The 15,022-nt window shown below is 61.3% G+C and overlaps 1 protein-coding gene across 5 annotated transcripts in view; it reads right to left on the reverse strand.

The window, feature by feature from the left end:
• Positions 1-15,022, reverse strand: part of LRRC4B (leucine rich repeat containing 4B) — a 65,364-nt gene that overhangs the window by 22,413 nt on the left and 27,929 nt on the right. For 2 of the 5 annotated variants that reach the window (XM_084961453.1, XM_021094798.2), the window contains one exon: positions 3,074-3,405. In XM_084961453.1, the coding sequence (XP_084817579.1) occupies positions 3,074-3,370 (297 nt within the window). In that variant the 5' untranslated portion in view covers positions 3,371-3,405. Of the gene's footprint in view, positions 1-3,073; positions 3,406-5,451; positions 5,593-5,875; positions 6,060-10,129; positions 10,218-15,022 lie in introns of those variants that run through there. The other 3 variants (XM_021094802.2, XM_084961454.1, XM_021094797.2) reach the window with 3 other exon arrangements.

The raw sequence follows: 15,022 nt of genomic DNA on the forward strand, positions 1-15,022 counted from the left end.
GGCAGCTCCGTCCTGAGCTCTCACCAGCCTCTGAACAGGACTTCCCGCTGTCGCCCTTGCCTCTATGGGCCCCGCATCCCAGCTAGTGACAGACCCAAGGCAGAGCTTGTCCGTCCTGTGCTCAGAGCCTCCCCTGGCCCGTCTCACCCAGAGAAGAGCCCAAGCCTTCACCGTGACCCCCGAGGCCCCTTTGCCCCCTCTCTGCCCTCACCTCCCACCCTCTCCCGGGCTCCGGCCATGCCAGCCCAGGAGGGCTCCACCTCAGGGCCTTTGCACTTGCTGCCCGCTTCCCGGGAGGCCCCAGAAGCCTCCCCCCTCCCCCTCCCTGAAACGCGTGGCTCAAACGTCACCTTCTCCCTGAGGCCACACCGACCTCCGTGTCTATGGCTTTTTGGCCTTGCCTGCAGCATGTATGTGTCAGTTCTAGGGCCTGGGATCAAACCTGCACCCCAGCTGCAACCTGAGCCGCAGTGGTGCCAACCTCAGGTCTTTAACCCACTGAGCCTCCAGGGAACTCCCGACCTCCGTGTCTAAGTCTAAGGCTACAGCCAGCAAGCCCTCCTCCTGCAGCCACCGCCCTGCTTCTCCCTCCGGTTGCCCTGCCCTCAGCATCTTTACCAGCGTTTACTTCCGGACACAGCCCAGGACTGCAGGCTCAGGGAGCACAGTGCTGGGTGTCGGTTTGGGTCACTGACGTGTCCCCAGGGCCTAGACCACGGCCTCCACGCGGAGGACAGCCAAGACATACTGGACAGACAGAAGGTTAAGCGCAAGGACGCAGATGCTGGGGTCGAGGTGGCTCAGAGGGAAGGCAGTAGGGGGAGGCTGGCCAGGGGGACTGCAGGGCCTGAGAGAGGTCTGTTCAGGCAGAGGGATGGTCTGAGCAGCTTCTCAAGCCTGGGACAGTGACTGGTTATCACAGTAGAGCCTGGATGTCATTCCAGAGTCCAGGAGGCTTCGGAGGGTTGGTTTGTGTGTGTGTGTGTTTAGGGCGGCACTTGTGGCATATGGAAGTTCCCAGGCTAAGGGTCTCACAGCAACGCAGGATCCGAGCCATGTCTGTGACCTACACCACAGCTCATGGCAACAACAGATCCTTAACCCACTGAGCCAGGCCAGGGATTAAACCTGCAACCTCATGGATACTAGTCAGCTTGGTTTCCACCGAGCCACAGCGGGAACTCCTTTTTTGAGGGTTTTAGGCAAAGGGCACCGGGAGGCTACCCCTGGAGTATGGCCTGGCTCCACAGTTAGGAGCTGGAGAAGCTGGGGGACAGGCGTTGCTTGGTGGCTGTCATAGTCAGTGCCCTGCATGGGTTTGTGCGCGGAGTAGCCTGGTCCAGGGCTGGGCACTTGGCAGCTATTGGGGGGCACTGAATTGTTTACTGGGCTCCCCAAAGAGAAAGAAGTCTGCTTCCACCGAAGGGAAGCTGCTGGCCGCATGGACTCAGTGGCTCCTGTCACAGACGATAGGCCGGATGCGCTAACAGTCCCCACTTCCGGCCCCCTCCCTGTTACCCCAGCCTGACGAGCCATCCTGTTGATTGGCTTATCATGTCTTCCCTTCCAGGACCTCTGCTGCCCAGGGGCAGGGAAGGGCTCATCTTGGTCATTGTCTATGGCAGGGCTTGGCCACGCGCGGGCTGTCACGTGAATAAATGAGGGACACTGGAGCACAGGGAATGGGGGGGCAGGTGCAAGGCGAGGATGGCACCTCCTTAAGGGGGACATGGACAGGGCAGCCGAGGCTGCAGCCCGAGGGATGTGAGGCAGAATCGAAATGCACGGGTAGAAGAGGGGCCCTCTTGGAGCTCCTGCTGTGGTGCGATGGGACAGGCAACATCTTGTGAGCGCTGGGATCCTGGCCCAGCACAAGGGGTCAAAAGCTCTGGCGTTGCCACAGCGGCAGCTTAGGTCGCAACAGCGTCTGGGATCTGATCCCTGACCCGGGAACTCCATATGCCTCGGGGCGGCCAAAAAAGAAAAGGAAAGGTACCTTCTTGGTGGAGGCAACTGGTAAGGTGGCCCAGAGCCCGGGGACACAGTCCTGCAGGAGCAGGGGTGGGTGATGTGACCCAGCTCTGGCTGTAGTAGTTCGTGCCCCAAGGTCACCCAGGAGGGACAGCCTTGACTTGGGGAGCCCCCTTGGCACCGCCCACCCTAACCTCTTACCCTTCTCTACTCTACAGAGGGGGGCCTTGTGCGGTGGGGCGGGGGGAAAGGTCAGCTCTAAGCCCCCCTCTCTCCTGGCTCTTCGGGCTGGGGTAGGAGAGGCCTGCCCGGGGGCAGGGGATGGACCAAAGGCCTTAAAATGGTGGTTCTCAACCAGGGGCCATTCCCCACTCCCCTCCCCGGGGAATCCAGTCACATCTGGAGACACATTTGGACCTGGGGGCAAGATGCTGCTGGTATCTAGTGGCCAGGGAGGCAGCCCCTAACAGTGCACAGGACGCCACCCCCCAGCCCTGCGGGTGATCCAGCCCCAAAGTCAGCAGAGCAGAGAGGATGGACCCCGCTTCAAAATAGCACAGCACAGCCCTGCCCCCAGAGCATCATTTATGACCCATCTTAATCACAATAGTAATCAGACAACAACTACCCGGTCCAGGCACCAGCCAGGTACCGGAGACGGCTCAGCTGTCACACCAACTCCAGGAAGCGGGGGTGTGAGCCCCATACTGCACAGCAAAGGAGGGCCGGCCCGCTGCCAGCACCACTCTAAACCCTCAACAAGCAGGAAGCCCATCAGCCCTGGCACCAACAGCAACCCCTCGGGGCTCTCATCATCCCCACTTTCCAGATGAAGAAAGTGAGGCACAGTCACACGTCACATGCCCAAAGCCACGCGGTGGAGGGTGCGGTGCTGCCGATGGCCCCGGGACCTCAGGGAAGGGTCACTCCCAGCACAACCCATGGCTCCAGGGCCAGGACAGGGGTGCACCTGTCCACACGCTGGCCAACAGCATCCCCAAAGTGCCCGGGGGGCGGGCATGAAGAGCTGGTGGGGACTGGCCACCACCTGTGTCCCTCCCCCGTGCCACCTGTGCTCCCCACCGCGGCCAGCCCGGCTCACCTGGATGCCGTTCTCCTGCAGGTTCAGGTACCGTGTGTTGACGGGGATGCTGGCAGGGACCTCGGCCAGCTCCCTCCTTGTACAGATCACCCGGCTGGCCTGGTTGCTGCAGGAGCAAGCCGCAGGGCAGGAGGTGGCCGGCGGGGAGCCCCCGCCGGCAGCAGATGTCAAGGCCACGCCGCCCCCGCCGGCCCCCAGGGGTGGGGAGAAGAGCCAGAGGAAGAGCAGGGCCCCATGGGGCCAGGACATCCTACCGGGCGGCAGCGGGGGACACAGGGAGCCGCGGGCACGCGCCATCCTCAATGTTCATGCTCCGCGTGGACGCCGGGGGGCTGTAGGGGGGAGAGAGAGGGAGAGGCTCAGTGAGGGAAGGGACCCTGAGGGGCCCTGCCCTGACCCCACATGCACACAGCTCTCTGCCCCTGCTGCCACCATCCCCTCCCTGCCCCGGGCTCAGGGCCCGAGGGGCAAGGCTCCTGCAGCCCCCCAGGTGGGGGGAGAGGCCATCCCAGAAGATAAGGGTCCAGCAGGCTCTGCCCTGCACTCATCTCATCCCATCCTCTCCCCCCCACCCCCCCGCTGGACAGACTTTACACCCTTTTCACAGGACAGAAAACTGAGGCCGGGGGGAGAGGAAGTGCTTGCCAGAGGGCGCTAAGTTGGCAAGTGGAAGTCAGCTGGATTGAAAATTCAGTTCTTTGTTCTTGTTTCCCAAAAGGGAGATAAAGAGGTAGAGCAGGAGTGAGAGACAGACAGACAGAACAGTCGTGCCAGAGAAAGGGGGACGTCCGCCTGAGGAGCTGGTTCCCGTCCCAGCACCCATCCAGTTCCCTGGCTACCTGCCCTCGCGCCTCTGGGAGCGGATCCAGTGTCCTGGACCCCCTCCCCTCCCTTCTCCCTCCAGGGTGCATTTGCGGGGGCTGAGTTGCCCAGCGGCCCCGCTGCCCCACCATTGCACTCAGACAAGCTGCCCAGCCCGCCCGTGTCCCTTCACTTTGCTGAGGCCCGAGGGCCTCGCAGCAGCAGCAGCAGCAGCAGCAGCAGCAGCAGCAGCAGCAGCAGCTGCGGGATGTGAGTGGGACTCCAAAAGGGGAACCTGAAGGAGGTGTGGTGCCAGAGACAACCGGGGAGGCCAGGGTGTGGGCAGGGGGGGAGCCTGGAGGAGCAGCCCAGGGGGGCCTGGAAAGGCAGGTGCTCAAGACAAGACCATGGCGCCGGCTGCGGCAGGATGAGGCTGGGCTGGGGCCGGGGGGCTGGGGGGCTGGGGACCCTGAGTCTGAGCCCTGGGAGGGGAGCGAGCACTGTGGGGTCAGGTCCTCCCACCCCCACTTCCACAAGATGGGAGATCAAGAGAGGGCTGGGCTAATCCCCACGGTAACAACGACAGCAACAATAATAATAGCTCTGAATTCTCTGCACTTGCGTGCTTAAGCTTCCTGGGAACCCCGGGAGGGAGGAAGCTGGGAGGATGGCCAGCTTACGGAGGAGGGCACTGAGGAGCCCGGAGGCGCCGCTGGGCAGTGACAGAAGGGGACTGGGGGCCAGGCTTTACCCCTGTGCTCCCCACCCTCCCTTCCACGCAGCGTCTTCGGCTTGAGTGCACACAAAGGCACCCAGGCCGGCAGGCTCTGCTCCAACCCCGCTGACCTGAGGTCCCGGCAAGCTGGGAGGACAGGGGGACAGGGGAGCCTTCTGCACAAACCCACACACCAAAGGTGGTGACAGGGGCAGCCCCCTGCACAGTGTATTCTCAGACCCACAAACACAGAGCCACCCACCCCCGTCCCCCCCCCCACACACACACACTCCCGCAGTTTCCAGCATCATCTTAACTCAGATTGAAATGCTTGTGCAGGTGTCTGTGCCTGAATGCATGTGCGAGGCGGTGAGCAAGAGCTAGACAGACAGACAGAGACACGGAGAGACACGGCAGTGGGGTGAGGGGAGGTTTGATCCCGCGTCTACAGCCCAGACTCATTTTTCTACCTGGGAGGCTGGGGGCTGTGAACGCCTCTGTCTGTGTCCTGTGAGGGTGGTGGGGTCTTCCCACCTCCTGTGTGACAACGGGTCTGTCCTCATCCTGCGCCCACCATTCCCACCTCACAAGACGGGTTATAAGCCAGCCCCCACCCTCCGAGCCAAGGGGGCGGTGCAGCCCAGGGGAACCGGGATTCAAGACTGGGGGACCCTGGGGCCAGGATGTCCCTCGGGTGGTGAGAGCCTGCAGGGCCCACCCCAGGTCCAGACTGGGCCACTGACGCTGCGTCCAGGCCGTGTCCCTCGGCCAGTCCGCATCCCCCCTGATGACGGCTTCAGCAGAGCCCCCCCCACCCCCGCCATCTCCGTCCTTGTCTCCCCCCACAGCAAGGGACACTCACCCCAGTGGCTTGGCTTCCGCTGGGCCTCTCCCTGCGCCCCAGGCCCCCCCTCCACATGCCTCCAGCCGTGGGGGGCTCTGCCTCCCCACTTCTCCAGGGCTTCCTGTCGAGGTTGTGCTGGGGGGGGGCGCAGGGGCTTCTTGGGTCTCCCCGCGCCCCCCCCTCCTCGCCTGTCGCCCTTCCCACCCCCTAGGGAGGCCCGTCTAGGCCACTGCAGCAACTGTCGCCTCCTCCCCTCCCAGCTCGCCTCTCCGGTCTCCTACCCCACCCCCACCTCTGCCTCCTCTCTCCCCCCACCGCCAGCCTCTGCTCGCCACCACGGACCCCAGCCCCCTGCTCTTTCCCCGCCCCTCTGCCTCCAATCCCTGTCTGCCTCCTCCAGCCCCCACCCCCTCCTCAGGACCCCCCCTCGCTGTATCACTGCCCTTGGGACCACCGGGCCCCCCTCTGCTCCTCCATCTCCTCTTCACTCTTGCTCCATCCCCATCGCCCTCTCCTAGGTCCTAGGCCTCTTGGGGGAGTCCGTCTGGGTCAGATTCTCGGTCCGTCTGGTCTCCCTCAGCCGGGGCTCGGTCCGTCTCTCCCTCTCTCTCGGCGATTACAATTTCTAGTCACACGGCAGTGCAGAGCCAAGCTGTGCCTCGCTCCCTCCCTCCCCAGCCCTCCCTCCTTCTTCCTCTCCTCCGGGGGAGGGCGCCTCTCCTCCCTCCTCCTCAGGGCCCCCCTTCCTCCCCCTCCCCCACTAATCAAAAGCTCTGTTATCTAATTAACCCATTGGTTCTGGACAGCCTGGGAAGGTCGGGAAGCGGTGGGTGGGGGAGGAAGGGGGAAGGCTGGGCGCTGGGGGGGGAGGGGGGATGCAGGCTGTGCCAAGCCGGGCCTCGTGGCACAGACAGCCTCATCGGCTGCATAACCAGGCCGAGCCAGGGCTGACCCCCAACCGCTGGCCACACCACCCCTCCTGCATCAGACCCCCTAGCATGGGCTCAGCTGCAGGCACTCCCTCCAGGACCCCAGGAGGCCCCCAAAGCCCCAGCCACACCGCATAGCCACGGACTCCCAACGGTCGACCCCTGATAAACCAGGGAACCTGGCCCCCATCACCATCACCCCGGTTTTTGACACAAAGAAACCCACCCCCAGATGCAGCCCTCTCCCCTGAACCTTAGCCACATCCTGCTCCCCCCCTCCTGATACTTGTCTGCAAAATGGGCAGCCAGCGGCCTCCGGGCGTTCTATTCATCCAGCCCACCAGCCACCCAACTGTAATTTTCCTCATCCCTACTATGTGCAGACACCAGCAGAGATGCTGACAGCTGCTATCCCCATGCTCCAAACCCAGGACATCCAGGGGCCACAAGAGATGAGGCGCAACAGAGTGCAGCGATCCAGCGCTGGGGGCCTGGGTTTGTGTGAGTCCTGGATCTGCTATTGATTTGCTGTGTGGCCTTGAGCTGGTGACTTTGTTTTTCTGAGCTGCAGAAAAATGCTGTGAAATGGGGATAAACATAGGTATCTGTCTCATGGGGCCCCCGGGGACTGACTGGCTCAGTAAATAGCTCTCTCTTTACAATAAAGGCAGATCTGACCTTTGGTCACCCTCTCCCCTGGGCGATCAGTCACCTCCTCACTGGTCTCCCCACCTCGGCTCTCGTCCTTTCCCTGGGCAGCCAGAGGAATCCAAGTCAGATCCTGCCCCTCAAGTTTCAAGATGGAAGGGGGATGAAAAGGCGGAGCCCCCGCCCCCCCCCCCCAGGCCCACTGCTCCTCCCCTGCTGACTCTCCCACCTCAGGCTGAGCTGGCCTCTGGCCTCTTTGCAACAGGTGAGCACACTCCTGCCCCAGGGCCTTTGCATGTGCTCTTCCCTCTGCCAAGACCCAGGACCGCTTGTCCTCAGTCACCCCTGTCTTCCCTCAGGTCTTTGCCCAGAGGCCAGCTTTTCAGCAAGGCCATCCTGAGCACCTTGACCTCACACGGCACCCCTGCCCCACCCCAGAACCTTCTCTGCCTTCTTTTTCTATATTGTGTTTGTTGCCATCTGACCTCTTAGAAGCCCACTCCCCAAGGGCAGTCCCAGGCTAGGGATCAAATCGGAGCTGCAGCTGCTAACCCACACCATAGCCAGAGCCACAGCAACATGGGATCTGAGCCACTGTCTGCGACCTACACCACAGCTCACGGCAACGGCAGATCAATCCTTAACCCACTGAGCGAGGCCAGGGATTGAACCTGCGTCCTCATGGATACTAGTCGGGTTTGTAATCTGCTGAGCCACAATGGGAACTCGGACTGCAACTGTTTTGTGCACAGTTTGGTTCCCAGCACCTATGATGGTGCCTGGGGCAGGGAAGGTGCTCAGTGAACAGCAGGTGAAGGACGACTGGATAAACTGTCAGCGCTACAAGCTAGAACCCTCCCCAGTTTCCCCGCCTTCCCTGGTACAGTCACATGGAGACGCACCTGCCACACACCCCGCTCTGCACGTCTAGCCCAGGACACACTCCCACAGCTGCACATCTCAGGCTCACACCCCAGGCATCCCAATCCCCAGGTCCGCGCCCCCCCATCCCAGGAGGCCGACCTGGTGGAGGCAGCACATCCATATGCCACAAACACGACCGCCTTCAGCTTGACATCTGCACCCATGCCATGGTGCTCCCTGGTTGGCCGGGTCCCAGACACTATACCCTAGGTCCCCAGGGCAGCTGTGTGCACCCCACTAATGCAGGCCCTGAGGGAGCCACACCTTGGATACCACCTGTGTGGTACGCCCTTGGATTCAGCTGTGCCCTCAGGGGCGCCTGGCTCCAGATACACCCAACCCCCCAACCCAGCTAACAGGGTGCTATAAGCTGAGCATGGGCCCCAAAGCCAGGTACCGTGTACGCATCTCACCAACTCCTCAAACAACGCCACCACCATAACGGTGATGTCTGTGGGGTGCCTGGCCCCCACTTGGCACCATTCTGGGAGTCTGACTGGTGCTAACCATCGTCCTCCCATTGGCCCTCTGACAAGGGACCGCCCTCACCCCCACTTCACAGATGGGGAAGCTGAGGCACCCAGAGACCAAGTCACTTGCTCAAGGCCACATACACAGCTGGGAAGTAGCCCCTCCCTGGTCAGCCTCCCCAGAGCAGAGGAGGAAGGGGCTCCAGGGATCAAGCTTGTCACAACGATGACAATTCATGACAAACAGCAAGAGTTCACTTGGAGGTCTCCTGGGGGTCACGCCGAACTGTGACCTGCCTTCCGTGACCCTCACTGGCCACGGTACACGACAGCAAAGGGACGCTCTACGGAGCGCTTGCCATGTTCCCAGAGCCATGCGTGGTGCTGCCCTGGCCTGGAGCTGCCAGAGCCTCCCCACGGCCCCAGGGCCCGCTTTCCAGATGGACCAGCAGAGCCTCAGGCCGAGAGCCCTGGCTGATGTCACACAGACTGTATGAGGGACGGAACCCAAGGGAAGATGCAGGGGCAGGTGGAGGCATGAAGGCCTGAGCACTCCCCAGCTTTGCCCTCCTCCCCATCCCAGGTTCTGAGAGATCTCGGGCACCGTGCCTGAGAGGATCCAGGCAGATGGCAGATCGGAAATTCAGGGGCCCAGGGGAGGCGGGGCGAGGACAAGAGGGAGGCAGGGAACATTCCTGCCAGGCATACTCATTTTTCTGGGGGAAGTTCAGAGGGTGAGAGAAAAGATAGGAAACTGACTGCCATTGCAGCAAGAGGGATGGAGGTTAGACCTAAAGAACTTCTCAACTGTGAGCGACTAGGGCGGAAGTGGAGCCTGGAGCCAGGAGGGTGGAGAGACATCAAAGCCGGGGAGAGCTGAGCACTTCTCTCGCCGATGCCTGTCATGTGGGCGAGGCCGGGAGCTGTCAAGGTTAGGGGGGTGTGGGCAGCATAGGCTTCAGGGTTGGATGAAACAACTTCACGCGTGCGCTCCTCTGAGCCAGTCCGTGTCCTGAACGCTTCTAAAATAAAAGCAACCCCAAAGCCCAAGAACTGACAGTCTCCTCACTTATTTTTTGGCCTATGCTGGCCGCATACAGAAGTTCCCCAAGGCCGGGGATCGAACCCGCACCACAGCAGTGACAATGCCAGGTCCTTAACGGCTAGGCCACTAGGGAACTCCGTCAGTTCCCTAACTTTTGAGATTGAGCAACCCTGGGACAAGGGCCACCCAGGCCCCTCAGGGCTGCTGCTGAGGAATCAGAGCTGGGGGCTCAGCTCACACACTCAGCCTGGGACTTGCCCAGGCCCACCAGTCCCCAGGCAGCAGAAGCGGGCTTCCTGGGGCAGGGGTGGGCCGCGGCAGGAGCCACTGGCCCTGGGGACTGTCCTCTCTGGACGTCCCTCAACTCTCCAAACTGAGGCCCTTAACCCTTACACACGGAGCAGCTCCCCCGCGCTGGCCTCCTGAGGCTCCGCCCAGGCCCAAGGCACGGTCCCTCCCAGCGCCTTTGCCCCGGCTGTTCCTCTGCCTGGAGCGTCCTCCTTGGGTCTGCGTGGCTCTCCCCGTCTCCATTCTGGCCTCTGTTTCAATGTCACCTCCCGGGAAATTTTGCTATCCACCACCGCCTCCGAGCTCGCCCCTTACACCTCATCTCCTTTCCTTTGTGGCCGTCGCCTGGCCTGCCCGACGTGCCCTGACGGATAGCGATCGGTTCTGCTTACCCGCGGTCCCCTCACTGGAAGGTGAGCTCCCTAGGTAGGGAGTTTGACCGGCGCGCTCCCGCTGCATCCCGGGTGCCTAGGACCCGCCCCGCTACCACGGCGCCTCAGCAGGGCTCGCGGAATGAAGGAGGGGGCGAGCGCCCCCTGCCGCCGGGTTCCCTGCCGGCTCCGGACGCGCAGGGGCCAAGGAGACCTGCCCGTCTTCGGGGAGTCCGTGGTCCCGACGAGGGACTACGAAGGCTGGGACCGGGTGAGCACGGGGTGGAGGCCCTGGAACGTCTCGGAGGGGCACCGCCCCTGGCCCGGAGGAGGTGGCGACGAAGCCGAGAGCTCAAGGACCAGCGCGAAGCATGCGGGTGAAGAAAAGCGCGTTAGGCTTGGAAGCCTGAGAGGCGAAGGGGAGTGGGGATCTGCAGCGTCCAGCTCCGTTACAAAGACGTCCTGCCGCCGCAGCGCGCTGAGAGGCGAGGATGCTGGCCGCTGGGGGTCGGGGGCTGTGACAGGGGAGCCCTCTGAGTGCGGACTCTTGGGAGAGACTGGAGGCTGGGGAGGAGCTGAACTCTGGGGCCTGGGCCACAGGGACAGAGGGGAGGAAAAGAATGAAAAGATACAGCCGCTGTGCAAAAGTGGCAGCACTTGGAGATACAGGAGAGGCAGAGGGAGGAGCCAGGCTCTTCTTAAAGATCTAGGGGTCAAATTCTTCAAGCCCGAAAAGGGGAGAGGGAGGGATGGAGGCTGGGGGGAGAAGGAGGGAGCAGCTGCTGGACGCAGGACCCCTCAATCCCAGTCTTTGCTGGTAGGTGGCACCCTGGCTCATGCCAGCACCTCGGATACTGTGGGGAGCAGTGGTGGAGGGACCTGCAGCCTGGCTGTCAGTCGCTGGCTGGCTGTGCCACCTTGGGGCAGCCCCTCCCCGCTCTGGGCTCCCGCTGTCCCTTCTAAGCCGGGACACTGGTGACAGTCAGCGTGCACAGGGCTGTGGCAAGGGGGCCTGGAAGAGGGTCTGGCCAGCAGGTGACCAGCAAGTATGAGCTGGGCCCCTAGGCCCCGCTGCTAAGTGGAGAAAGAAGCCAACCCTGTCCGCGCGGGTCCTGGCTGCCAGGTTTCCGCTGGGAACACGCACCCTGCTGTCCCGCATCTGAGAGAGGGACTTGATAACAGGTACCGCATGACAAAGGGCTGGGAGGACAGCAGCTGTGTGCCAGCTGGTGTGGCACCTGCAGTATTTGAGTGGGCCGCCTCCCTGGCCGCTGCCCCAGCCCTGGTAGAGGTGCTCCGTGCTGTCCAGGATGGTGGCCACTGAGTGCTGCCATGTGGTGAGTGTGACGGAGGAACTGAACGGAGGGTTTCCCTTAATCTAAAAGTTGAAGGCCACACGTGACTGTGGTGTTTGAACCACAGGTACGGCCATCCCAGTGCCTCCCAGCTCAGCCTTGGTCCTCCTTGGAACCAGTTCTGCCTGAGTCCCCAAAACTTGGACTCCTTCAGCTCAGACGCCCTGCCCAGCCACCCCTGCAGGGCTCTTTTGGATTCTGGAAGGATTTTGGAGGAGATCAAATCCGGAGAGGTAATGTGAGGGTGAGGCACCCAAGAGCCAGGCTGGCTTTGCCTGTCACACGAGGCCTGCTCCGGGCCAGGCCTGGGCTGGGGGTGCCGTGGGCCCACAGGGGAGGACCCACCGCAGCCCCACTTCACAGAAGGGCCTGCTGAGGTGCGGTGAGGTCCTGAGCCCTCGCTGTACCCGCGAACACCCGCTCCCAGGCAGGAGCCAAGATGGAAAGAAGATGAACCTCCAGGCCTCTGTGTGACTCTGGGAGGTGGGGGCGGCCTAGCAGTGCTGCTGGATTCAATCTGCCCAGGAGAGCTAGGACCTCGCCTGGTGGTTTTCAAACATCGGTCATTGCCAAGGCTCCGCAGGGGTGCATGGGGGCGCAGGACAAAGGGCTGTGGTGCCAACCAGCTTGACTGTGGCCTCCCTCACCCCTGCTCCCCTTGCTTCTCCCTGGAAGGGCAATGCTGCATCTATTTTCCATCTCAGGGTGTGCAGAATTTGCACCCCCCCACTTTTTGTAGGGCTGCACCTGAGGCATATAGAAGTTCCTGGACTAGGGGTTGAATTGGAGCAGCAGCTGCCAGCCTACACCACAGCTCACAGCAACGCCGGATCCTTAACCCACTGAGCGAGGCCAGGGATCGAACCCACGTCCACATGGATAGTGGTTGGGTTCTTACCCTGCTGAGCAACAACGGGAACTCTGAACTATTGTGTGTGTGTCTTTTTTAGGGCCACACGTGTGTCACATGGAGGTTACCAGGCTAGGGGTCAAATCCGAGCTACAGCTGTCAGCCTATGCCACAGCCGCAGCGATGCGGCAACAGCTTGCGGCAACACCGGATCGCCAACCCGCTGAGGGAGGCCAGGGATCGAACCCGCGTCCTCATGGATACTAGTCGGGTTCACTACCTGTGAGCCATGATGGGAACTCCCAACTGTCTTTTTAAAAGAGGCTTCTGCTAAAAATAACCGAAAGTTGAAAACTCGCTGCACAGGAGCAGAGCTCCTCAGCCAGCAGGGTGCGTCCGGATCAGCTGGGGCTTTGCGGGGGTGCAGATTCCGATTTGGGGGTGGATCCAGCGCAGGGCTGAGATCTGGCATGTCCCCTGGAGCAAGGGGCTGAGGGTCCCTAACTGTGCATCCCACATGCCATTTTTGGGTGAATCATGAACCGCCCCCCCACAGGGGGGCAGGCCTGGGTCAGATGCTTGCACAGGCCACAGTTCCCAGCCTGGGGCCTTGGAAGGGGGACACTGCCTCCCAGGGCCTCAGTTGGCTCATCTGTAAAATGTGGAAAATAGCTCGTCGACCTAGAATGTCAGTGGTCCAGGATCTGTGATAGGCTGAGCACGGGGCCCCAGGAGAGTTCTGTGACTGTGACTACCTCCTCCTCTTGGATGTCGTCATGCCATTGCTCTAGGAAGCATGGGCAAGTGGGAAGGGCATGGCCAGGGAGCCCTGGGCTTATGCTCGGACTTGCCACTTTCTCCCCGGGGCCCTCCCCGCCCCATCCGGGCTCTGTCAGTGAAGGTAACCACACGACACGTAGCTGCTGCGCTTCGGCGACAGTGTCGGCCTTAATAAATCATTAACAACAGCATTTATTCTCAGAGTCACGAAAACAAATCTTTTCTGTGACTCTATCCCCCAGCCCCCATATGTGCATCCAGCATCTCTGGATGGATCAAAAACACCCATTTAGGAGTTCCTGTTGTGGCTCAGTGGGTTAAGAACCTGACTAGTATCCATGAGGGGGCGGGTTTGATCTCGGGCTTTGCTCTGTGGGTTAAGGATCTGGCAATGCCGTGAGCTGTGGTGTAGGTCACAGATGTGGCTTGGATCCAGTGTGGCTGTGGCTGTGGCTGTGATATAAGCCGGCAGCTGCAGCTCCGATTCGACCTCTAGCCTGGGAACTTCCAGATGCTGCAGGTGTTGCCCAAAAACAAACAAAAACCCAAACCAAAAAAATCACCCATTTACCACTGGGTGGGGGCCCGCAGAATCACCTGAGGGGTCTGTGGCGCCCGTCCCCAACCCCAGCCGGACACCCCACCTTGGTGAGGAAACTCCACCATGAGGATGGGCCTGGGTGTGTCCCCTCTCCTCTGGGGTTCGAAGGGTCTAGAGCGGATGGAGAAGCCAGGAACCTATGAGTTGCAGGACCTCCAGTGTCTCTTTTAAAGTTTAACCTCTGAGTCTATTATTATGAACAATGGAATTACTGATATCATTAACGATCCTAATCTCCACTTGGAGGGTCTGATGGGCCAACACACTGCCCTCTCCGGGTCTCGCTTTCCCCTCTGGAAAGTAGTAGTCTGGGCTGGGGGAGGCAGTGTGCAGAGTGGCCCGTGCCTGGGTTTGCAGTCTCAGCCCTGCCACTTCTAGCCTGGACACCTCATCTCTCCCGGCCTTGGTTCCCCCTTTTATCAAACTAGGGATGCCTCCCTTGAAGGACTCCCACCAGGAGAAAACAAAACAAAGCCACATGGCCCGGGGTAAGCTCTCAGTGCATGCCAGCTCTTTTTTTTTAATTTGGCCTTACTTTTTGTGCAGAAGTACGGGGGCCAGGGATGGAACCTGCACCACAGCAGCGACCATGCTGGATTGTTAACCTTTTGAGCCACCAGGGAGCTCCTGGACATCAGTGCCCATGCTTATCTCTAGCCCTGCATTTCAGGGCTCCAGGCAAAAGGATGGCAAACCTCTGTGTTTATGGCCTGGGGTCGCCCCGCTGGGAAAGTTAGGGCCGCGACTGCTTTCTGATCTTTGTTGAGGTGTTTGAACAAGAGCTCCGGGGCCTAAGCTCCACACCTTGGACAGGAGCGAGGGCTGAGGGGTTCATGGGGACACAACTGAGCAGGAAGGGAGTGGCCTGAGTCGCTGCCCCAGCCCCACCTGGCTCCCTCTCTCCTCGTTTGGGTCTTACACAGGCTTCTCAAGTCCCTCACCAGCACCCAGCGTCCTCACTCTCCGCAGGCCTACACCTGGGGTGGACCCCTGCCGGCAGGGCCCCCACCAGCCCATCTCCCTGGCCTGGGATGCAGCCCCTCCCCTCCACCTGCCATGACAACAGTGGCAAGTAGGTTTCCAGGCAACAAGGGGGCATCCTGCCACTCTTTTTTTTTTTTTTGTCTTTTTAGGGCCGCACCCACGGCATATGGAGGTTCCCAGGCTAGGGTTCAAATCAGAGCTACAGCTGCCAGCCTACACCACAGCCACAGCAACATGGGATCCAAGCCGTTGTCTGTGATCTATACCACAGCTCACAGCAATGCCAGATCCTTAACCCACTGAGCCGAGGCAGGGATCGAACCTGCAACCTCATGGTTCCTAGT

This window comes from Sus scrofa, chromosome 6 (genome assembly GCF_054392235.1).
Source record: "Sus scrofa isolate SSC_HxYL_T2T_F1_AM1 chromosome 6, Sscrofa_HxYL_maternal_Yorkshire_Landrace_v2.0, whole genome shotgun sequence".
Classification (NCBI taxonomy): domain Eukaryota; kingdom Metazoa; phylum Chordata; class Mammalia; order Artiodactyla; family Suidae; genus Sus; species Sus scrofa.